The sequence below is a fragment of the Chenopodium quinoa genome, unplaced genomic scaffold (assembly GCF_001683475.1).
Source record: "Chenopodium quinoa cultivar QQ74 unplaced genomic scaffold, ASM168347v1, whole genome shotgun sequence".
Taxonomy (NCBI): Eukaryota; Viridiplantae; Streptophyta; class Magnoliopsida; order Caryophyllales; family Amaranthaceae; genus Chenopodium; species Chenopodium quinoa.
Window position 1 is genome coordinate 645,725 of NW_018743051.1, and position 26,308 is coordinate 672,032.

Sequence of the window (26,308 nt, forward strand, 5' to 3'; positions counted from 1 at the left end):
TTACAAACAACGTTATAAGCAAAAAATAAAAAGTGGGTTGACGGACCTCTAATTCAAAGTCAAAAGGAAGTTATTACAAATCCATCTCTAGTCGTGCTCTCTCCCTCGATTACCATTAATTGTGTATTTAACTCATGAAAAAAGAAAAAGTGATATTTTGCAAACTATTAGGGGTCGTTTAGTTGAAAATATTCGGCAAATGGTAAGGGAATCAAATGTCATTATTCCCTTTAGTGTTGTTTGTTAGCCCTTTGTTCACATTTCCTTTACCCTCCTCATTAACCCAAAGTGTTCCAAGTTGATTTCTTAATTCTTACCCTTCTAGGGATTCTAATTCCTTTTCCTTATTAGCAAACACTGCACCGCCATACCACCACCAGTTCACCAACCTTTTGCCGTACCCCCACCACCAAATAACCCAGCCACCCCACTGACTCCTCTCCCCCCCAACCCCGTCGCCCCTCCCCTCCCTCTCAAACCACATCCCCCCCCCAAAAAAAAAAAATCCCTATAAATCCCCCTTTACCCCTAAACCCCCAACCGCTCATCCCTACTTCGAATCCTTATCGGTTAATTGTTGATTCATTGTGTTTAATAATTTAAGTACATTTTACCCGTGAAAATTCCTATAAAATTATCAAATGAGTGTTCAAACTAGTGTAAGATATGATTTTTTATTAGGAAAATTTGCAAATTGCAGCCATTTAAAGTTCGTATTTTGCAAATTGCAGCCATTTAATTTTTTTTTTGCAAATTGCAGCCCAAAAGTTTGTATAAATTGTAAATTGCAGCCCGATTCAATTTTTTCATCGGTTTACATGTTGAAAAATCTTCGGTAAAGGTTTTAGGGGTCATTTTAGCCCTTTAGGGCCCGAATTGAGCTCAAAATTAGCAAAAAAAATAACGTAAGTGTCTCATATTTACAGTTTCCCACAATTTGATACACTTTTATTACGCAGAACGAGATACTTGCGTTATTTTTTTTGCTAATTCCAAGTTTAATTTGGTTCCTTAATGGTTAAATGGCCCCTAAAACCTTAATCGAAGATTTTTCAACTTGTAAACCGATGAAAAAGTTGAATCGAGCTGCAATTTACAATTTATATGAACTTTTGGGCTGCAGTTTGCAAAAAAAAATTTAAATGGCTGCAATTTGCAAAACACGAACTTTAAATGGCTGCAATTTGCAAATTTTCCTTTTTATTATCTGAGCAAAAATTTGTTTGAAAATCAAAGACAATTTAAACAATATTTTTAGCCACTCAGAGTATCATTATTGGTAAATTAATTTCCACATTAGCATGTCATATTTCATAGTCTGTGTCCCAATAGTTAACTATTAACTCGTTATAAGAAGACCTTCACTTTCTCAATTAACTTTTTAAATTTTATTTTATTAATATATCAATCATCCATATGAATAGTAAATAAATTATGGTTAAATCAATAACTATTGAAATTGCTCTTTAAAGTAAATCCGGTGTGATACTTTGTACTCAATATCATGACCTTTGTTACATGAATCTGTCATAGTGGGGTTATAATTTATTAATGGTTTTGTATATATAATAATATATATGAAGGCGCAATTTGGATCAAACCTATATTTTGCCTATGGAGATTTGTTGAGTGGCAATTATTTGAATTAAGCTTCATTTCAAGAATTTATTGTTTGTGATATCTTAGGTTAATCTAAGAGTTCTGAAATATGTAGTTTTTTAATGAACTATATTATGAGATAAGTGTAGTTATTTAGTGTTAAGAGTTCTTAGTTAACATGTTTAAATCGGGCTATTGTGATGTTCTCTAAACACATCAAGAAGTAATTGTGAGTCACTAGCTCACTGCAAAAACAATATGAATATTCAATGGGTAAAGTATTATTGAGATACATACATAGAATTCCTTAAGGAGGCGTTTGGTTCGCAAAGCGGTACAGGTTTTGGAATTAGGATTATGGTTAAGGTAGTATCGGGTTGGAACTTGATACTTAATACCATGTGTTTGGTTCAATTATGGAATGAAATATCACGTATTTGATACCTAAGGAAATGGAATGAGCCAAACCCACATCCCCCAAGGTTTCTAAACCTTATACCTCATGGGTTTGAGGTATGAGTTTAAAAATCATATTTTTGACAACCAAACATATGGTATGGGTTTTGGTCATTCTAAACCCATACCCTATACATATAATCCACTAACCAAACGCCTCATAAGTCATTAGATCATCTTCAATAGTGAGACTCAAGTGAGTATTTTTAGGAGAGAAAGAGTATTTTTTACAATGTATATACCAGTAAGTTGGTATCTAAACTTAGTAGCTCCAAAAGATAGTTGCTAAGTTTAGATACTCAACTTTGAGTCTCATTTGACAAAAAGTATAGGTCACTTGTCAATATTTTAATATATTTTGTAATTTATTTAAGTTTTACGTTTTTTTAATTATTATTTAAGGTTACAATATTTGATATTAAAAAAGAAATGGATTTGGTGGACCATAAATTGAAAGTTTTATATATTTTAGAGAGTCTTACCATTGAGATTTTAGACTTCACATGAATTGCTAAATTCAGAAGTGAGTATAGTATTACCATTGGAGGTAAATAACAACTCATTTTGTATTTTAATACTCAAACTTGAATCTCACAATTGGAAATCTTTAGTAATAAAAGAAAAAAACTTCGTGATAAATGTAACCCATCTTTATTCAACTTATTTAAGTATGAGTACCTTAATTTTTCTTTCAAAATATAAAAGTTATGTTCAAAACAAGCTGTATCATGTTACATGTGATTTTCAATCTTTTATGTCTTTCACAAATTCTTATATGTGGCTGTGAAATGTGGACTGTAGTGAGCCATTAGAGTTATTTCGTTAATGTTACGCGGGTTACTCGATAAATGTTATAAAAATTAATTCCTCAATATTATAGGAAAATGTATTATGAGTAAATTCATTAGTAATACGAATACAGAATTATTTCGTTTATATATTTTTTTCATTAGGAAAATAGAAATAAAAATTTGATCAACTAACATAGTTTACATAGTTTTAATTTACGGAGTATCGTTGTTTTACCGTCCCTTTCCCTTGATACGAGTAGTAAAGTAATTAATTCCAAAACCCTAATTGACGCCGAACTATAAATAGAAGCCATGAAACCTCAAATTGGCATGCCGTCGTCTGAAACAAAGCTTGAAAGATGCAGATCTTCGTGAAAACCCTAACTGGTAAGACCATCACCCTTGAGGTCGAAAGCAGTGATACCATCGACAATGTCAAGGCCAAGATCCAAGACAAAGAAGGTCCCTTTTCATTTCCCTTCATTTTAATTTTCTTCAATTTCATACATTTTGAATTTAAGATGATTTTATGTATTTTTCCCTTCATTTTAATTTTCTTCAATTTCATACATTTTGAATTTAAGATGATTTTATGTATTTTTCAATTTTAATTTTTGTTGGGGTTTTCGAAATTTGCAGGAATTCCTCCAGACCAGCAGCGTTTGATCTTCGCTGGTAAGCAGCTTGAAGATGGCCGCACTCTTGCTGACTACAACATCCAGAAAGGTACAATTTTTTATGGTTTTCTGATTTATTTAGTTGATTTATTTTGTGGGTTTGCTTAATTTGTTGATTAATTGTCTGGGTTTGTTAAATTTGTTGATTAAATTTCTGGGTTTATTTTATTTGTTGATATATTTTCTGGGTTTGTTAACAGAGTCAACACTTCACTTGGTTTTGAGGTTGAGGGGAGGAATTATTGAGCCTTCATTGATGGCTTTGGCCCGTAAATTCAACCAGGACAAGATGATTTGCCGCAAGTATGTTTTCTCTCCTTCATATTTGCTGTTTTTCCTTGTAGTTAAGGATGTGATTATTGTGGATTTGTGGTAATGCTGGACTAAGTGAGATTAATTTGCATTGTATTGGGACATTAACTTAACCTTATCGGCAATTACACCGTGCTAATGAGGATATACAAGGTCCCCAAATTAATATTCCATTCTTCAACTTTATCAGCTGACTTTACTTTTTATTTGCCAGTTGATTTTCATGGTTGGTACATTTGTTGTATTATTGTTGGTTTCATTGTTAATTGAAGTGCTGTTTGAGTATTTGAGCATTGGTTCTGTGTGCTTGGTTGTGGGTTCTGCCTGTGCTTTTGTATTCGGCCTGTTTGCAATGTGAAAAAGGATTGACCTTTGAGTTAACTTTGCGATAATTGTGGGAAAACTAGTTTAATGGGGTTTATGATGTTTCATTGAATGGTTGTTGTATCTTGTATCATATGCTCTTTTGAGTACGCAGAGTGTGGAAAGTATGTGTTAATGTGTGTGTGAGGGGGAAGTATCTGCTGGTGTTTTTTACTACCTTTTGTTATGAAGGTGAAGTTTTTTTTTCTTTGAGCTTTTGTTAGTTGCTTGATTTGGTCTTGTTGCCTTTGGTGTTATGCCCCATTTGTGCAGTAGGACTAGGTGATTGGGTTAATACAAATTTATGGTTATCTTTCTTTGGAGTTTAGAGTAGGTAGAATGTATAGCAGTTGCAATGTTGAGTATGACTAGAATGTTTATACATTTTTTGCACTATGCTTAATGAAAACGCCTCAACATTGAGTGTGCAAAGGGAGAAAAGTGAATGGGGTGGGCGGGCATGTAACTCATTGATAGGTATGTAAATGTTACGAGTAGAAGGATTTTGTTGGATCCTGAACTTTGAAGTTTATGAGATGGGGATTGGGATGTATCAGGCTGATTTTCATGAGTCTGAAGAACGATAACAAATTGGGCTGTTTCATCACTCAAAGCCTTACAGACTTACAGTGTATCTCTTCTTCTGTGTTTCCTTCGGATCAACTTTTGTTTCGAATTATTCCCTTGATATAGATATCTTTTTTGGTCAAGTGAAGAGGGTTTATGAGACAAACTTTGGCCAGTGATGTAAGGAATATATTTGCTACTCTTGATTGGATTCATCATGAATCCATGTGATGATCATTTTCCACCAAGATCTCTGAGGCCACTTCCTGATTTTTTGTTGCTACCCTTTTTATTTATATTTTGAGTCCAGTATCTGATGCATCATTCCATGTCTTGTAACAAGAGGTTCATCCCCTATGTACTGGATTATTTCTGAATTATTACTTCATTTTTGTGCTTTTATGTATATGGATTTGGTATAACCAATTTTTCTCCATCTCCAATTCTATATTCTGGTCTCATAGCCTGCTTGATTATAGACTCCTTTGTTTGACACTTTTTCAACTTCTTGTAGGTGCTATGCGCGTCTCCATCCCAGGGCTGTGAATTGCCGAAAGAAGAAGTGTGGGCACAGTAACCAGGTCTGTACCATTTTTTTGTTGTGCTGTGCTACATTCTTAACTCATATAATAATAACATTAAAATTCTTTTATAAAAATAATAATGAAAAGCTTGTACAATTAAAAATGTAAACTAAAGGTTGCCTGTGTTGATGTACGAGCTCATTGTCCAATATATACTGAAAGCTTTGATATGCATCAGTTGCTTATTGTGCTTTTTATAATGTCCTACAGCTGAGGCCAAAGAAGAAGATCAAGTAAGCTATTGCAGATTGCTGTATCATCATTCAAGTTGGCTGTCATGAGAGTTTCAAAGTTTTGGCCGGGTGTACTCTAACCAAGGTTGCCCGTCTGTCTGTATTGTGTTTGTACCTTAAGTTAATGTTGTCTGTATTTTGTTCTTTGCAAACAATTACTCATGTTGGCCGTAGGATGATGCAGTTTTTGTTTGTGTGCGTGTTTTAGAATGGTTGAATCTGTTGTATTGATAGAACAGTCCTGATATATTGAGTAACATTTTGATCTATGATTTTGGAATTTTCTAGCAATTTTGATTTTTGAATTCGTTCCATCTCTCAATTTTATGTGAAATCTGGCTTATTACATATATTGCACTGAACTTGAAGTAATCATGTTACGAGAAGGCCTAATAACACAAAATTTTCTATTGTTTGGTGTTGCCTATTGAGGTGAATGATTTAGATAGTGTGCAAATTACCAAATCCTGAAACTTAATCGCTCGGGTTAGGTCTAGGTCTCTCCTACAAGAGAAGCAAAGAGAGAATCTGCTCCTAATTGTCTCTGTCTAGTTAGATTGTAATTGTAAACTAAGTACATGATGTCTCAAAGTTGTGATTTGATTAATGTAAACATGCCAATTCAAGTAGTTGCTTAGAGTGCTAACTGCTAAGGGCTTATTAGACAAACACTGCTTTCGAAAGCGCTCAGTTCTCTGGTTAAGTGGTAAGAAGTTGTATAAATCTAAGACAATGTGTGCAAATAAATCTTTAGATATGCTTGGCACGAATCCGACAACTCTCGAGCAAGGTGTGGGTAAATTATACAAATATCAAATTATACTTGGGGAAAAAAGAAGAAGCTTGAATTAAAATGTGAAAATAAACAATTTCGTTAAAATTGATTATGGATTTTGTTATTGGCTTCCTAGCACTTGAATTAGAATATCCATTGAGACAAGATATTGAGGTCTGCTACTAAAATTTAAGGCAATTGTTTAGGCAACATTTGAGATATCTATTACGGAGTACAAGCTTAAGAGAATTTTACGTCCTAGCCTTAAATGTAAAGGGCAATGAGCCAAATATATCATACAACTCCAATTTCAAAACTCGAAAGAGAAGGATATCAAAAGATCATAGGAACCGTTACCGCCACTTCTCATCCCATATTCTTCTTACATCTGCTGTTTGATGAACTCAACAAATAGACCAAAATCAGATCGTTAGACATTTTGTCCGAGCAGATTTACATTTTATACGACGAATAGATTGGAATTTTAACTTCTAAATCCAAATCTTTCCCGAAAAGCTTTTCTCACCAACTTCTTGTAAACATGGACCTGACAAGTCTTGAAAGCTATATCAAACATGAGTAGTTTCTCCTTCATCTCATCTTTGAGAGGACAAGGATCAGTTGTGATCATCATAACCCGTAACACTTGACCCGTGAAAAGAACCTTTTCATATCATGTACTTCCATTGTTCACATCCATCTCCAATCGATTACCTTGAGACATGGAAAACAGGCCAACGAGTCAGGAATATTAACCTTGAAGAACAACTTCTGCTTGAGAAATACAAAAGTGTTGCAGGTAATGTTGCAAGTAGGGTAGGAAGATAACCGATTTTTCTGTAATCGATACCTTTAGCAGCCATAGTCAAGAAAAATACTTCAGGTTTCCGATTCACAGCAGAAGAAATTAACTCATTAACAACAGACAAAGTCTTTAAATCCTTTGCTTACTCGATAATCCAAACAAACTATCTTAACCATCTTGCAATGTTGTAATACATGACTAACAAACATCTCAAATTTCTTCCGCGTTTCATTTGTACCCTTAGCTAAGTCAAGAACAGTCAACAAGGTCCAAAGATACCTCCATCTCGACGACAAAATGCAAGTTCTAACAGCATCTCTAACTGGAATCCGAAAAAGTATTTTGTGCACCAACACATGATCTGGCAAGCTGCTAATCCTATCCTCTCCTCTGTCCTCACCCTGCCCAGATACCGGCCATTTAAGTTCATTTTGAACAAACCTATGTCTTCATGAACGCGTCAATGGAATTAGAAAATTGTTGAATGAACTTGTAAACAGAAAATTCCTCAACCAACAATGAAAATATACAAGTATATATTTATTATATAATGCATCATAATACAACTCGATCATACTGTTTTGAGTGACGGATCTTGAAACTTTTTCAATTGGGGGCCAAAATTTTATAATATTAATGTAACTATGTAAATCTATAACAAGAATCAAACAAAATGACAAATTACACTAATTGACATGGAACATGACTCAACTTAAACTATTGACACAAATTTGTCACGTTTGTAAATTAATTTGAGAATGGACACCAAAGACACCCAGTAGCGTGCATGAATTTAATAAAAAAGAAGTTAATTTAACAACGTCAATAGAATGAATTTTAATAACGATCAAGTTCATGTGGTTAATTGTCTTTAGTATATTATGATATCAATGAGTGTTTTTAATTACATACTAATTAAATTTATGTCAATTTGTTTATGATGAAATTTCATGCAAATGGTTATAGTTTGATCTCAGTTCATGTTAATGAATGTAATTAACATTTTTCATGTCTAAGATATAATGAGAAATATAAAGCTTGGTTCGTGGAGGCGAATGCTCGATTCGCATGGTGCATCCGCTCTAAAGTACAAAAAGGCGGAATGAACATGCAAGTATATACTAATGTACATGGGCATATAAAAGAACATAGTGTTCATTTATAATGTACATGGACATATACATAAAAGAACATAGTGTTCATTTATAATGTATATCAGATTTTTGTGCAACAATTTTGTATATTATTTTTGTATAATAATATAATTATTTTTTTGTATAATGAAATAGATAAATAGTACTATAATTATTTTTTTTTACCATACATTAATTACAAATCATTTCAATCTTTTTTTTACCAAAAGTTCACTCTCTCTCTCCAAACAAAAATTCAAACCTTTTGTCAAAAAAAAAAAAAAAAAATTTTCAAACCCAATTAAATTCCTCAAACCTCAAGCAAAATTTCAAGAAATTCGAAATTTTGAGTCCAAAATTGTTCAAGATGACAAATAAAAACAAAAGGTAAGACCAAATTCAACATTCATACTTGTTTATTTTGAATTTGAGTGTTTGTTTTTTTATAAATTTGATTAAAAATTGTAATATTTGATTTTATTAGGAATTAATTGCGATTTTGATGTTATTTTGTTATTGCAATGAGAAATAAAATGAAGTTCTTGAAGAAGATCGTCCGATTAATCCATTTTTGAAGAAGAAAGCAAGCAAATAGACAATTTTAGAAAAAGTTGTAGATTCAAATAATACAATGTACATTAAAATACAATAAAATGTTCTTTTTTCATATACTTACATGATGCAAATAATACAATGTACATTAAACATGTAACCAACATTATACCATATATGTTCATTAGAATATAATACAATGTACATTATAATACAATAAAATGTACTTTTTTATATGCATACATGGTTATTTATACCAAATGTACATTTACTATATGAATAATGTTCTTTACTAATATTACAAATGTTCTTTAGATTTACAAAAAAAAAATTATAAAACTAGATGTTCTTTTAAAATAGCTATATATTCTTTATAAAACATATATATGTTCTATACTGAACAACTAAATGTACATTTACCATGCTTGGTGCATCCGCCTCCACATAAAAAATTTCATGAGAAATACGATGTCACAGCTCATTAAATTATCTCGCCAAAATAAAGTAAGACTTGTAGCTCTTTTAATAATTATAATTATAAGGCAAAAGCTAATGAGCGTCCCCGGGGCGTTAGATAAGAGAATTAAAGTGCAAATATTAGAGTAACATTAACATTAATTACACCGATTGACGCGTGATTTTATCATGAATTCCTAACTTAATACCATTTCAACCAATATAATTTATCCTAATTATAAATCGATCACTTAAAACCCTTAAGCAAATTATATTTTAAAAATACATATTCATATTGATTTATAAGATATCAAATGATTTTTTTATTTCCTTATTAGAGCTTAAAAGTACTGTCACATGCAGATCATACTTTTTTTGTAGAAAGCCCTAGGCGGTCGCACTCGAGGTCTACCCCTTCGGACCGGCCCTGATTAAATGTAAAAAGTTGTGAGTACGAAATGAAGGGTTTTACTTAATAAACACTGATAAAACATAAAACTACTACAGGGTCGTATGAAAATTGCAAGAAATATAATTGCACCAAGTGTCACGTGACCAAGTCAACACCAGAGAATTTTGGTCAAATTCATTCATAATCCGGCATAAAGGTAGTAAATTACAACATTTTTAAAAAATTAGATAGTCAATTACAACATTTTTTTTAATAGGTAGTTTCTCGCAAATTCTGGATTATAATAGGTAGTTTTTCACAAAATTTCCTAAAATCAAAACAAAACCTAAATTTGCGCAAATTGAACGAAAGTTAGGGTTGTAAAAGTGCACAAAATTTAGAAAGAGTAACCACTTACAGACTTACAGTTGCTGAAGAAGAAAAATACATCCTAATTATCATGATCAGTTTTATCATTCATGGTGTCACTTTGTTGAACAAGTGACCCTTTTCCTATTTTCTACTCCAAATCAATCTCAGACATTCGTGAGCATAAGATCCAACGATCCTCGAGCAAGGTTTAAGCTAAATTATACTGTGAGATTAAGAAGTTAACAACATATGCAAGAATTCAGAAGAAATATTACGGGAGGCAACAAAAGTTTAGGCAGTTTTTGAGGCAACTCTTAGAATTATATGTCTATTACAACCTTAAAGAGTTTTAAGACTATAAGTCCTAGTCTTATAATTAAAGGGCATCGAGCCATATTATATCATACAAGTACAACTCAAATTCGAAAAAGAAGGATATGCAAAAGGAGATCATAGGAACCATTACCGCGTATTAATTTTCTGCTGTTTGATGAAATCCACAAACCACAGCAAAATCGGATCATCATATATTGTCCTAAGGAGAATTCTATTAGATAGAACGAATATGCTGGAAGTCTCCATCAAATAATACTTCTAGCAAATCCAAATCTTTCTCTGAAAGCTTCCTCTTTACCTTCTCGTAAACATGGACCTCACAAGTTTCGGAAGCTGTATCAAACATCAGTATTTCCTCCTCCATCTCATCGTCTAGAGGATAAGGATCGGTTGTGATCACCATAGCCTGTAGCACTTGACCATTGCTCAGCAGATACTCTGCAAGTTGGAGCTCATCTTCGCGTCCCTCAAAAGATGAGAACTGAACATACTTCAGAATCTTTTTCAGACAATCAGGAACATTTTTCGGTGGATTCCACATGAATTGGTCATCATAGTCATCCCAAGGGTAGTCTTCTCCATTGAGTAATTCCTGTTAGATTATAAAAACTCAGCAGCTGTATGACTGTATTCACCACTTTACAGACTATGTCGAAAGGCTCACCTTGTTCAACCGTAGAGACACTAGTTTAGGCACGTTTTTGAAAAAATATGGCAACAATGTCCAGTCAAGGGACTCACTTGCCCCCAGCTCCAACGCCGTCAAATGGGAAAATTGCGGCCAAGGACGACTGACAGATGATTTCAGATTCTACAGACAGACAGACAGACAATTTTACTAAATTAAAAATTTAGGTTCATACCAAGTACATGTCATGCTTTTTGGACTGCAGAAGTTACCAGTAAAGAATCAGAAGATATTGATAATTCCTTAGTCTTAGCAATGCCAAAAAGAAGTCCAAGTAGTCGACGAATATGATCATCTTCTGGAGCATCTGTCCAAGAGGCTTCATAATCAACGTCAACAAAATCTAAAGAACCCACATTCTTCAGTACATACTCTGCACATGTTCCATCTGCTATATCGAAATCTTCCAGCTTCGGGGCATCAACTGTGACAGTGTGTGGATGAACCCCGTATACATCAGTTTTCAGATTTAACCTCAACCGCTTCAGAGTAGGAACACGTAAATTAAACTCAAATTCAGTTTCTGATTCAAGATATCCCTCAAGGTGTAAATCCTCCAACACAGGACTGTTAGACAGCAGTCTGTCTAATGCAGAGCAATGGTTTTCGTAAGGAAACCAGCCCGTAAACTGCAGGATTTTCAGACACGGAAAAGAGGCCAATGATGCAGGTATCTCAATCTCAAAGCATGACTTCAACTTGAGTATTACAATCGTGTTATAGGTTATGTTGCAAGTAGGGTATGAAGAAAGTATCACCAAACAAATCCAAGATAAGCTGTTTAGGCTTTCGACTCACTGCAGAAGAAATCCAATCATCTATAAGGCACAAGTCTCTTGATTCCCGACAAGCCAAACGGAATTTTTCCAAGTTAATCGACTTGCAATGTTGTAAGACATGACTAACAAACCCATCAAATTTCTCTGGCTTTTCATCTTTAAAATCAACCAATTCAAGAGTTGTCACCAAAGTCCAAAGATACTTCCATTTCGACGACAAAATGCAAGTTCTAACAGCTTCTTTAGTTGGAATCAAAGAAAGAATTTTGCCCAACACATGATCTGGCAAACTGCTGATCCTATCCTCCCCTATGTTCTCATGCTTGGCCGAACACCGGCTTTTTTCTTCATTTTAAACAAGCCTTTTCTCTTCATGTTGAGCAAATTATGTCCTCTTCACAAAGATGACAAAGACATTAGAAATTTGTTAGATTAAATCATGCAAATTTTTAAGCAAACCCAACAATAGCAAAAGTACATAGTGCATTATTATTGACTTATTGTAGATTTTGTGTAAGGTCTAGCAAAATATATATACACCCGAGAGCATGATGTATACTTAGATTCCAATTTTTGAGCACATAACCATACATTTAAATGTTTTTAATTAGAAATTACTACATACATGTAAAATTGAGAGAAAGTAGGAAGAGATAAATATCATTAACCACTAAAACAGTTATTAAGTATGCTAATTGTACATTTAAACAAATTTGTTATTAGAAAATCGTTTGATGAAATCATGGAATTGTTAACTATAAAATCCCCAAACCAGTAATACAAGTGCATAATACATGATAATGTAGTTTTGTTGTAAGGCCCAACAACTAAATATATACACCCGAGAGCATGATCACACTCAGTATTCCACTCACTGAGCATACATTTATATAATTTTGAAAATACTTATTAAATCGAGAGAGATTATAAAATGATAGATTTCATTAAACACTATCACAAATAAAGTATGCTAATCGCGCATAAATTAAAATATAATAGTTGATTTCTTAAGCATAACAAATAGCAAAAAAGATAATTGGACACAAAAAAAAGACACATTAATACTAAACAAATTAAAAGCCAATCTTGTTAAAATTGAACAAAAGTTAGTTAGAGTTTTGAGAAGACATACCACGTTAGTTGGATTTGAACTTTTAATTAGGTGAGTTAAGTGAAGATGGCATTGAAAACTGAAAACCAAAGACATCAATCTAACTTCCTTCAAATTACGCGCGCTTTTAATTATGTGCCGCTCTCTTTTCCTTTTCCCGCCAAAAATTTGCTGCTCATTCTTCTTTTTCCCGCCAATTTTTTATTGCATAAATCATTAAACTCTTTGTTTCTCGCCAAGTTTAGTCTTGGTTAAATAACTGTTAAATAACTAAAATTTTGACCAAGAATTCTTACTACGGATTACTTTTCAATATTCGTATCACTATAGTCAGCATATTGGTCGAAACATAATTTTGACTACTAATATTTTTAATTATTTATTACTCTATAGTAAAAATTAAAAAAAATAATTAAAATTGAAAATAGTTATTGTACCTAATCCAATGATATACAGGTATTACATAATACAGAGTAACATTTTATTATAATAGTAAAAAAAAAAATTAAAGAGAATATATAAATAGCATATAAATTAAATTAGTGATGCAAATATTTAAAAACGAAGGGAGTGATATGCAAGAAAAATATCAGATATTTAGCGATGCAAATATTTAAAAACGGAGTGAGTAATGTCAGTTATCAGATTATTAATGTGAAATATTAGATGATTAGATTATTAATGCCATATATTAGAATATTATTGTTAAATATTATATTATTATTGTCAAATATATTGAACTCACCCATTGTTTTTTGAAATAATAATGAGTATTAGAAAATCATTACTATTGTACAAAAAGGTACAATAGCACATGGAAAAATAAAGATAATTGAATATTGAAATTGCCTTATATGGATAAATTTGTCCAAAATTTATAATTAAAAAAGGAAAAATTCTAAATGTAAAGATTAAAAAAAAACACTTTAAATAAAAACGTAAAAAAAAAGGAAATAGAGGGACTAATAAAAAAAATAAAAAAATAAATAAAAAAAAAAACAAAGAAAAGTTTATATTTTTTTCAAATTGAAATCTTTAGCTAGTTAAGGGTTAAGAGGACATTGGAATTACTTAAATGATTGAAAAGAAAAATAACAATCACTAGTTCCTTTCAAACTTGACAACCAGGATGATAATCAAGTAGATTGTTTCATTGACTTTGTAATAATATTCCAAATCATTTATCATTTGTTGACTTGTTGTAATCGGCTTTAGTGCTGAGCAACTCATCTTTGTAATATTCTGGCTTCTCCAATGAAAACAAAGACGAATGAATAAAAGAATTGGCGCCATATATTTCTTTTGTTTCAGAATAATTGTATTTCGTAACACTTAAATGCTAACTAATATGAAATATATAGCTTTGAACACTAATATCTATAATTGCATGTTTAAATAATCTAAACAATTAGTATCATGAAAATATACAATTAAACAACTCGATCCAAGGAACAATTATTTAAAGCAACAATAACTAAAAGATAATTAGTTTTAAGAATCTATGAAGATTATGAGCCTAAGATCAACATGGATTTTATATTATAAAGCACTAAGCTACTAGATTAATTTTCTCCTAAATCTGTTGATTTGAACCGTTACATGATAGCACGTAAGCACGTCAATGTCGTATAAAAGATATGGCAACCCATTACTTAATGTGGCATGTAAGTTAATTATGTCAACGCATGTTTACACTACTATATAGTTAACCAAAATTGGCTTTGATTTTCATAAATCTTTATTAAAAAAAAAAAAAAAAAAAAAAACATATCAAAAACAACAAGATCAAATAAGCTAGCTAGCTATGGGGCTCTTGTATGCACCATTGTCTAGGCTCGGTTTAACACTAGTTATTGTACTAATGATTTTAACAACGAGCCAAAATGTTGATTGTAAGAGACACAACTTGTTGAGTGTTGAAGCCGGTGTGGTTATCACTTCCGGTGATCGTCCTAGCCCTCCACCAAAGTCGTCACCTTCCAAAGATCGTCCTAACCCTCCACCAAAGCCATCACCTTCTAATGATCAACCTAACCCTCCACCTAAGCCGTCACCTTCCAATGATCCTCCTATCACCCCTACATCTTCGAGCCCTCCTAGTCCTCTTTCGACTCCTCCAATAATGGAGCTACCGAGTCCTCCTAGTCCTCTTCCGAATCCTCCAATAATAGAGCCATCGAGTCCTCCTTTGCCTATAGACGACATATTTACACCCGTGCCTTCTAGTGACTCTCCCCTCATTACGCCTTCTCCTGAAGCCTATCCTCCTCTTTTGCCACCACCTATTGCACCATCCCCTTCTCCTGTTGCCCTTCCTCCTCTTTCGCCGCCTCAGATTCCTCCTCTTATTGCTCCCTATCCTCCTACAGTTGATTCTCCTCCTCCTCCTCCTCAAGTACCTTCTCAGGCATCTGTTCCTCCTTTATTGTCATCGCCGCCTCCAATGGACGATGCTCATTCTGAAGAACCTTCTAATCCAGCCTTATCACCCCCTTCTCCCACTATTCCTCCTCCACCTCATTCGCCATCAAGACCTTCTTCATCTCCTCCTTCAACAACGCTCTCTCCACCTCCTCTTTCAAAACCTTCTCCGTCTACTCCTTTAAGACCACCTTCCCCTAACTCTTATCCTTCTAACTCTGATGACACTCCTAAATTGCAAGTTGGTTACTATCAAGGGAAATGCTCTAATAAGTCCATGGATGTTGAAGCGCTCATCTTAACTATTGTTGAAGAACATTTCCTAAATGATACTTCTATCCTTCCAGCCCTACTTCGCTTACAATTTCATGACTGTTTTGTCCATGTAAGTATGTATCCTCTTTTTGTTTCAACGTTTATCTATCAAGTTGGGGAAATTCCTTGTTTCTCATGGTGATGAGAAACAAATTTGTTCCACAAAATGACATTTTCGTGAATAAATCAACAACTTTTCATTATTGTGGGCTCCACAATTGAATAAAGTTGTTGGTTTATTTACGAAAATGCCATGTGAGAAACAAAATCTGTTTTCTCACCATGAGAAACTAGGGCATCCTCATCAAGTTGTGGTTAATCTGTTTCAAGATAATGGTTACACTTTGGTTTCTTTGCTAATTCAAAATAGTGGTTTTACTTTCAATTTTCCAGCCTAATGTATAGAATGTTTATCTTGTAAAGGGATGTGATGCTTCAATACTAATAGAAGGAAATACAACTGAAAAGACCGCGATCCCTAATCTCACGGTAAGGGGATATGAACTTATTGATACAATAAAGGTTACTATTGAAGAAGAATGCCCTGGAATTGTCTCTTGTGCAGACATAATAGCAGTAGCTACTAACATCGTAATAAAATTGGTAAGATAGTTCCAAGATTTTCCTACTTAATTCCATACTACTTGATTATTTAGATAACTAAATGTTAATCAATAATACCTTTTTTCTCCTACAAAGGGAGGTGGACCAGAATATTTAGCACAAACAGGAAGAAGAGATGGAACAGTTTCAAAAGCTGAAGATGTTGATCTTCCAAGTCCTGCCTTGACAGTGCAAGAAACTATTGATGTTTTCCAAGCAAAAAATTTCACTGCTGAAGAAATGGTTGTTCTTTTAGGTATTTCACTAAACATATGTACCCTTTCCTATTATAGTGGTGGTTTTATAATATGGTACATTTTTTTTTAATGTTGCTTTGAAATTAGTACAAGATTTGGTTTTCATGCATTAGGTACTTTCTAATGTGGTTCAATTTTTTTTGAAATTATTAGGTGCTCATACTGTTGGAATTGCACATTGTACATCATTTGAAGATCGCCTTTACTCAGGCACTAGCCAGTTTGACCCAACCATGGACCCAACCCTTCGCGAACAATTGTCGGAAACATGCCCCCAGGGACAGTTCTCAAACAACTTCGCTCTCCTAAACCAAAACCCACAACATTCAGGCAACGTTGACAACACTTTCTATGATCAAATCTTGAAACAAAGAGGAATCCTCTCAATTGACCAAGCATTGGCTAATGATCCTTTAACAAAAGCAACTGTTGTACAATTGTCTTTAAATGCCACTTTATTCAATGTTGCACTTGCAAATGCAATGGTGAAACTACAAGCAGTTGACGTCCTTACAGGCAATCAAGGAGAGATTAGAAATGTTTGTAGTAAATTTAATTGAGAGCTAGCGACAAAGCTTGTCTCCTCATTTTTTCCAACACTATAACGTGTTCTTATGTTAATTTTTTTTTTTGAAAGCATTCTTATGTTAATCTAAGATATACCTATATATTAATTCAATTTTTTCCTCACTCATTTATTGTCGTCATCCACAACTTCGCTTTGATTTTCAAATTCTAATGTATCAAACATTTATTTGAAGATTTTGAACCTTATTCAATTCCTAAATGGCAATTTAAGGCTCTTCCCTTCTTCTTCTTTTTTTAATCACCTTCTTCTTCTTCTTTTTATTTATTTATTTATTTATTTATTTTTATTTATTTTTTTTATAAATAAGTCTTCTATATATTTACATAGTTCTTTTTAAAGTGCAACATTAGAACATTTGCATCATTCATAGACACTCATTTGATAAAAGAATTTATATATATACACACTCGAGTGCAAGGTGCAATCTGACATTTGTTTTTTTTATCTTACACTTTGATTATCATGTAGTTTTATGACTTTTATCCAATATATTTGACTTTGATATAATAAGAGCTAAGGGAGGTAGTTGGTGTATTAAAAAATTATAGGATATCGGGAACCATGAGAAAAAATAGATTTAATTCTGAATTGAAATGATATTAATTTTGGGCTTGATTTTAATGATCTAATCTATTTCTAAGCTAGTCAGTAACTCAATTGGCCGGACCTTGAAACCTTAATTTTTCATGATTATTATTTTTGATATATTTTATTTTTAAAACCAACGAGCCTGTTCTATCTAGGAGGGGAAGAAATCCTTAACCAGATTAACTTTCAATTGTGTATGTATGAGTTATAAAACTGTCAAGTGCCAACAATTAAATTATATCATTATAAAATAATAGGCATACAATTGAAATTTAAGTCAATTTAATACTTCTAACATGGAATATACATTATTAAATTATTAATATATTCATTATACTTAAATATTGTATTACTTTTAATACAAAATACATACTTTGTAGAATATGTAATTAAAATTAACTATTAAAATCATTTTTTTTATTTCTTCTTCTCATTGATTGATCTTATCCCTTGAACATGTCAGGTTAATAATAATATGAAAGCAGGGGAAAGTAAGCCTCCTAATATAATCGATTAAATACTGCAATTTCACTATATTTGTTGCGTCCTTATATTAGTTCGAAAAACCTAAAAATTAAACCCTACAATCAACAAATTATTAAAAACAATTAAAATTTGAAATATTAAGCCTAATTTTATTCCAAATTCAATTACATAATGAAAATAGAAAAAAAAAATTTGTGATTGCCTCGATTTTATTTGAATTAATATCTTTTTGCACAAATCATAGTATTTAATGAGTGATTTTTGATGCTATTTTTTTTTTAAAAAAAATTACGAAAGTGATATTTTTAGAGAAAACAAAAAAAAAATGTCAAATATGTTTTTTTACACAAATTCTAAATTTTTATATACCATGTTTTGTCACATTACAAATTTTGGCTGCATGTAAGAGATTTTTATTTGTCATTGTTTATCCTTAACAAAAATCATACTAATTTATGTTATCTATATTTGATAACACATTGTAAAAATGGTCATTAACACACTGTTTATAAATAAGACAAAGTAAAATGGTTTTGAGGAAAGGGATCAAACAATAATTTTTATTAATCATAGAGTTAGATTTTTTATAAGTGTAAAACTTTTAAAGGAAAATTTACATAGTAACAAAGTGTAAGGTATTGCATTGCTAATTTGAAAAGTGAAATGGCAAAAATGCTACTTCAAATATCATAGTTTTTAGTGAAATAAGAACTAGAACAATTGTATTTTTTTTTGTTAAAACATGCTTATAAATAGAGCTTTAGCTAAAAGTTTTAAAACAAAATTTGATTGTTAGTGTTGCCACTTGGAACAAATTAAAGGCTCATGAGAAATCGATCATATCGTATCACTAATAAATAAATTCAATTTCGTTCCCAACCATGCTTTCATAGTTATTTCCCAAGTGTCGTAATATGTAGGCAAAATGAGTATTATTATGACACATATGATGCTGAGTGTAAGAGATATCTCAAGTGGTTAAAGCTTCCCTCCCGGTTTCAGGAGATATTGGGATCGATTCTCACCCCGCCCTTGTGGCTCTCTAAACACCAAAGAAAAATGACCCATATGATGCTAAGTAAGATATTTTCGTATTTGATTTATTTTACTATTTAATAATTCCAGACAAAAAAATACATAATAATTTAATTAAAGTGTTATTGCCTACTACATATGATAATTTCTTGGTTACATAAGAATAAAATCTTTAATGTGAAAAGATATTTATTTTTAAATCCTAAATCATTATTTTTTGGTTTTTAAAAAATAATAAAACATGTATTTATTATTTTTTACATATTTAAATCCTAAATCATTATTCTTTGGTTTTTAAAAAATAAAAAAATTATAAAATAATAAAACCATGTATACTATTTATCTTCAACTTCTTCATCTAATAAAACTTGATAAATAAAACATGTAAGCAAAAATAAAATTTATATAAAATTAATCTTTATAGTCTTATAATAAATTCAATAATTTTTTTTGTGAAATTGATCTTAAAATAGTAATTGTACAAAATCAAATCTATGCATTGGAATTTTTTAATCGTCTCCAATTGTCGCTTCTTATTTGTAACGATTGAAAAGTTACTAATGGAGTAAATTTTTCTTTCAATTGATTTTGGAAGAAATTGTACAAAGTTGGCTTTAATTGAGGCATGAGCGTTAATTTGTTCAATTAAGTTAATTTGATGACTTGAATAAGCTACTTAAATCACAAAAAAAAGTTATTTTAATCATAAAATTTATTGATAAAAACTAAAAAGGTTTATAAAAAATTTAATAAATGTAAGCGATTTATACAGATATAATACCTTATCGTACTTTGATTTTTCAACAATTTTTGCTCGAATTTAATTATTTGATTATGCATATAAAACAAAACAAAATTTAGTGAACAAAATATAAACCTATAATCATTAAGCATTCCAAATAAACACAATGTAAGCAATAATCACAAATATACAAAATATGGATTTTAAAAAATTAAACAAATAATTATGCAGCCACTGATGACCTAAAACTAACACAAAATTATGACACAAAATTCGCTTGATTTGGTTTTGTATTGATATGAAATTTAACTGCTATTGTAGGATGTGCCAATTTACAGTGGTAGGCATCAAATTTTTTAATTTAATTATTATTAAGGAGAAATTTTTATTTCTTATCATAAACACTATATCTAAAGTTGATTGTTTTTTCAAAAGATAATTTTAGTTTTTTTTAAATAAATTGTTTTTTTAAAAGATAATTTTTAGTTTTTTTTAAATAAATTAAATCCTTATAAATCACTATTCTTTATTTTTACCTACGTGGAAAAATTCTTAAATCTCATTCTTCACTTTTGTTTAGGTGAAAATCGAATTTTTTAAATTTAAAATAAAATAGAAATCTAATTTTTAGGTTGTAAAAAATATACCTTTACTTTGGCGCGCCTAATGCTCTTCAAAAATGCCTACTTTATTTATATACATATTAGATAAATTAGATTGTATAAGTCGGTTTTATTTCCATCTTAAATTTTGTTTAAAAAGTTTGTTGTTTAAATAAAATCCATTATTTAATTTATCTAAAAAACTAGAGAATTAGTAAAAATATGCTTTAATCAGTAAAAATATTTTAGTTTGGTAATGTAAAACTACAAAAAAAAATACATTATTATATTAATAAGCAATATGATATAGTATGTCTAAATATTATACATTATTAAAATTGATTATAGGATCGTATTTAACGTCCAAGCCAAAAAAAAAATCTACAATTTGGACATTGTCCGGGCACGAAACTTGTCTTACCTCCGTTTCATATTAGTTGTAACTTTAAAATATTTCATATCTCATAAATAATACCTGAAATTTACAACTAATACGAAACATGGATAGTAATTAATATCCTACGTATATAAAGCTAACTTGCAATGATCCGAAATGAGACGAAGGAGAATTTTTAAATGGCCTGATGGGAAGAGAGAAACCCATTCCACATTGGCCCACGCCCTATCAAGCCTTTTGAAAATGGGCCCACTTTCCCTCTTTGGTCCAAGTAAATTTTTGACCACAATAACCCAAATCAACCAATAGCTCTTTAGGAAGCTTAATAATACTTGTTTTTTTCTTCATTATCAAATGTATATTTTTAAGTGCAACACTAAGGGCCTATTCACATCTACTAAACCGAGCTGAATTGAACTAAATTGAAATGAACTAAATTGATTAGAGCTGAATTGAACTGAGCTGAAATGAATATTTTATGAGAGAGGGAAATTAGGAGCTAAACTAAACTGAACTGATACTGAACTGATAAGAGATGAACTGAAATGAAATTAAGTATATGTGAACAGGTCCTAACTAACTAATTTGGGATGCCATTGATTTTTAAAACTAATTAAGAATGGGCCATTCAAGAGGTTATAAAAACTCTCGTAAAGTCGTAATTAATTAATTATATATTTTCCTATAAATGTTTTGAATTTGAACCTTTTATTTATAGCTTGATGGTATATATGATTCAAGGTTCCTTTACAAGCAAGTAAGTATTTTTGTTTAAGCAAAACGAAGGTCATAAAATGTTGAGATAATTTCTTTGTCGTAGGAGAGAGCATTGTATATCCAAGGAATAATTTTTAATGATAGACTTTGCCATCAGATTAAAAAGATTGTAAGGAAGTTGCCTTGATTAATGAAGGGATTGATTTCCCGTATTATTCTTTACCTAGAAGTAGCATTTTGGCCCGTTTGATGCACGGATAGTTACTTAGGTTAAATTTTACGCAGGTACTTTTTCAATAGTGGAAAATTATGATGTATAATACAAAGTAATTGTTTCATGTCCATTGAGGTAAATGAAGTTTACTGTTATTTTCAAAAAAAAAAAAATCCTGTTAAAACATAGATAAATAGAGAATGAGGATGGAATTGGGGAGAAGATGAAGCAATTAGTTACGTGTATATACACGAATATTGTGGAATATAAAATGAAATATTTATTTAAGTTATATATTAAGTTTAGTAGATAAAAATACTATTTTTTTTATTGTACTATAATATGTGTATTAATGTGTACGAGTACTAATTAGTTCAACTTTATTTTATTACGGTGAAGAACCACGCACCATTTCTCAGTATAGGATAAATTAAAGGAGATCCATAAAGTTTAGTCTTAGTTGGATTAATCTCTCTTTTAGTCTGTGTTATAATGCTCTTAGCTTGTATTTCAGTGCTTCTCTTCTAAATAGTACTGACTTTAGTAGGTGTATCAGGATGCATTACTCCACTCTTCTCCCAAGTCAAGTATTTTGGGCTGTTGTTATCTTGACTGGGAAAATGTGGCCTTTTGTTGTAAAATATTCTCTAAGGCTTTAAGCCTGTAATTTAATGCATCGGTTTAAATTAAAAAATATTTTATTATGGTGAAAATGAAATAATTTATTTTTTTATTTAAATTTGCTAGTTACGGAATGCATAAAAACACTATATTATACAATTTTTTTTTATTTTAAATTTGATATTAGAAAGGATTTAAGAATAGATTAAGAAAGGTGACATGTGGCATATGAATGATTTGTGGAGACATGTGGCATACGAGTAATTTGTGGTTTGTGTTTTTAAATACTAATAAAGTATAGAGTATAGATATAGATATGGAAGTATAGATATAGATTTAGTAGAATGATAATATATAGTCTTGCGAATAATATAGCAAATAAAAAAAAAAACTGAAAACATTAAAAAAAAAAACACACAAAGTTTCATATGTGGCTAGTCGCACCGTACGACCAACCATAATATAATTTTTCTTTCTTTCTTTTTTAAATTATTTTTTAATTCTTCTTCTCTAAATCCTCTTTCTCTCTTCTCTTTTAATTTCTTCTTCTCCAGTTCGCCACCCATATCACCCCCTTCACCAAGCTATCTCCTCTTTCTCTCTCCTTCTTTCTCCAAAAAAGGGCAACATACTTGCAAAACAAACCACCTACAATTACAAAGGAAGAACACATGTCCTCCACCAAGGGCACCAACCCGTCGTCGTACTCCGTGAGCTCCTCGTACTCCATCATCGGAAAACAACTTAAAGGTTTTTAAGGTCAAATTCGGCCATAAAAACTCTAAATTTAGAGTTTTCATGGTCGAATTTGGCCTTTTTAGCTACTCCCTCCGTTTTTTTTTATATGCATCACTTGGGAATGCACATAGTTTTAGGAGATAAATATAATATTGTGAGTGTGTGATAAATTATTATAATAAAAGTATGATGGGGACCATGAAAGAGAAAATATGTGAGAGAGAATAGATATTTTATTATTTAAGTGGAGACATAGAAGAGAGAAAAATGATGAAATAATTTGAGTGGGGTTTAAAGTAAGAGAGAGAAATAATAAAATACAGTATAACTTTACCAAATATAGAAGTGATGCATATAAAAAAAAACACCCATAAAAGGAAAGTGATGCATATAAAAAAAACGGAGGGAGTATATTTGAAGTGAAATTCGAAACCATTGTTAATTTTAAAGGTATTTGTTTGATATATATATATATATATATATATATATATATATATATATATATATATATATATATATATATATATATATATATATATATATATATATATATATATATATATATATATATATATTAACGATTTGGTTGTGGGTTTGGTTGGATCTATGTTTGTTTGTGGGTTTGGTGTATGGTGGTTGTTTAGGGTAAAAATTACCCATGACAAATGGACCAATCCGGACCTGCCACGTGTCCACCACGTGGGCCAATCAGCGTCCGCAATTTGTCACCCTAAGAGGTCCAACATGGACTAATCAGGCCACGCCACGTGGCCTCCCATATGCCAAATAGGCAAAATGGCCACCAAGGCCCAAAGTCCGAGAGAAGCCCAATTTGCCCTGGTTAACCTAAACCTAAAATTGGCACGCTTCTCAAGACTATAAATACTTAATTAATCCTCATTAAAGGGGATTCAGCGATTAATGACTCTCACCTAGAGAAAACCAAAACACATTGATCACTCCTCCCCTAGAGGAATCAGATCTCCTACCTTTACTTTCCGCATTTATCACTCCTCAAACAAGTACTAACTTGATCGTCGGAGGCGGAGCTCCTACTACAAGGAGTCTCCGTTTGTTTTGCAGGTACAGGCGTCCGGTTCCAGTCTCGGAATTGTAACTCTCCCGCAGGACATCAGAAAACCCCGAAACATTTTGGCGCCGTCTGTGGGGAGAGTACTTTCGGGATGGAATCACAGTCTGTACCGATTCTAAGTAAAGCGTCCCATGGACGATCCCCTTGTTCGGACGGACCAGGATACTGATAATGAAATCGAAGTCGAGACTCACACGGCCTCTAACGGGACCTTAAGAGCTCGACGCACCCGTCCCACCGAAAGGAGGGAACGGGAGGACCAGGCTGGACCAAGTCAACCAGCCGGCCTGCTGTCTGGTCATCAGCAAGCGACCGAGGGATCTGCCCCTATTACTAGGAACGAACTCATGACCCTTATGAGTAGTTTCAAGGGGGAGATCCAAGACTTGATAAATAAAAGGGCGCCTGTTTCCCTAAAAGAACAGTCGGCCAGAAGGTCCTCCCAACCCGGGAGGACGAAACCTGTAAAGGATCGTGAGGCGACCCCTTACCCAAAATCAAGGGCAAGGCACTCACCAGTGATCGACCTAACAAAGTACTGCTTTCCTTCTCCAGGGAAGAGGAAACCCATCCGTCTTGTTCATCCGGCCAGGTGTAACCACCCCCAATTGAAGTTAGATGCGCCTAACATCACTCAATGAGTACAGCCGGCAAGATAGCAGCCTTTAAGCATTCGGCCCGGCAGCCGAGTACTACAAGCGTCATACGGTCGAATGCCAAGAGTCGTATGGATAGGTTTGTAAGCTATTGTTATCAAGTCATTATTACTCATTTTTATTAATCATTATTATGATTGTAAAAAAAAAAAAAAAAGAAAAAGAAAAAAGAGGGAGCCGCCTAACTTACTAATTCTATGGAAAAACTCCACTTAAAGCCTTAGGTGGCAATCCACTACACAATTAAAAGCCTCTCATTTTGTACATTAAAGAGAGGTGTCAAAGAAGTGGAGCCCTTGGGATTTGACGCCTGTTTGCATTAGCTCATCAAGGCCACAATCAAGTTAATTTTTTATTTATGAGGCGGCATTTAGCCTAGCCCCTCATGATTATAACAAACAGCGGGCAACTTCACAAATGGAAAATCGCCGGCATGCTCCACATGTAAAGCTCAAGCTAAGTGATTCTTGGGAGTATTCGACTCCCTTCCATGAGTGTTCAACCAGTGTAATGTGTCTAGCAAGAGCTCTCGGCAACAAATGGACAAGCATAATAGGCAACCGTATATCAAGGAAACCCGGTAGTACTGCTTGAGTGGTTGACCAGCTGCGCTAATAGGAGCAGCACATATAGGTGTTTGCAATGCTAATATCGGCTGATTGTATACAAGTTAAGCCACGAAGCAGCCAGATGGTATATTGAATACATAGCATGTATTTTCCACTAGCAAACGTGCATTGAACTTGGCTGTGTTGGGATAAACAACCGGCATAAGTCCGAATGATTTAAGAGCAGGCGGCCTCAAAATAACCGAGACGCTAATGCTCCTCTTTGATACAGCCGGCCCAAGCATTTCAAAAATAGGCGGCCAAATGCCGAGTTCGAGGCGAGAAACCGAGCCACACTTGAGAATTGAGAATAATCGTGCGGCACTCCAAGCATTTGGCCCTATAAGAGCAAAGCAACATATGAGTCGACTGTACGAGGCCCTGTTTCAAGGAGAAACAGGCAGCACCTACCCAGCAAAAACAACCGCAACTACATAGCAACCAAAATCAACGCGCGGTTAGTTTAATACAATCGGCTCTATAATCATTCAACGACAGCCGAGAGAATTATTTTAAAATAAAGTGCTTATCTCATACTATCAGCTAGCCTACAAGAAGGATACCGGCCATTAAAACCATTCGCAAAGAACGAAGCGGCATTTGCAACCATTGATTATTAAAAGCATAGCTAAGCTCAAGTTCTTAT

General features: G+C 32.5%; 2 protein-coding genes across 2 annotated transcripts; both read left to right on the top strand.

Annotated features, from left to right (window-relative positions):
- Positions 1-3,155: 3,155 nt before the first annotated feature.
- On the top strand, positions 3,156-5,887 carry LOC110730987 (ubiquitin-60S ribosomal protein L40). Its single transcript, XM_021910840.1, has 5 exons — positions 3,156-3,308; positions 3,486-3,572; positions 3,724-3,826; positions 5,280-5,346; positions 5,560-5,887. The coding sequence occupies exons 1-5, from the start codon at positions 3,206-3,208 to the stop codon at positions 5,584-5,586; spliced, it is 387 nt and encodes a 128-aa protein (XP_021766532.1). The 5' UTR covers positions 3,156-3,205; the 3' UTR covers positions 5,587-5,887.
- Positions 5,888-14,838: 8,951 nt separating this feature from the next.
- On the top strand, positions 14,839-17,519 carry LOC110730985 (peroxidase 28-like). The gene is made up of 4 exons (XM_021910837.1): positions 14,839-15,786; positions 16,140-16,319; positions 16,416-16,575; positions 16,730-17,519. The coding sequence occupies exons 1-4, from the start codon at positions 14,842-14,844 to the stop codon at positions 17,134-17,136; spliced, it is 1,692 nt and encodes a 563-aa protein (XP_021766529.1). The 5' UTR covers positions 14,839-14,841; the 3' UTR covers positions 17,137-17,519.
- The last annotated feature ends 8,789 nt before the right edge of the window (positions 17,520-26,308 follow it).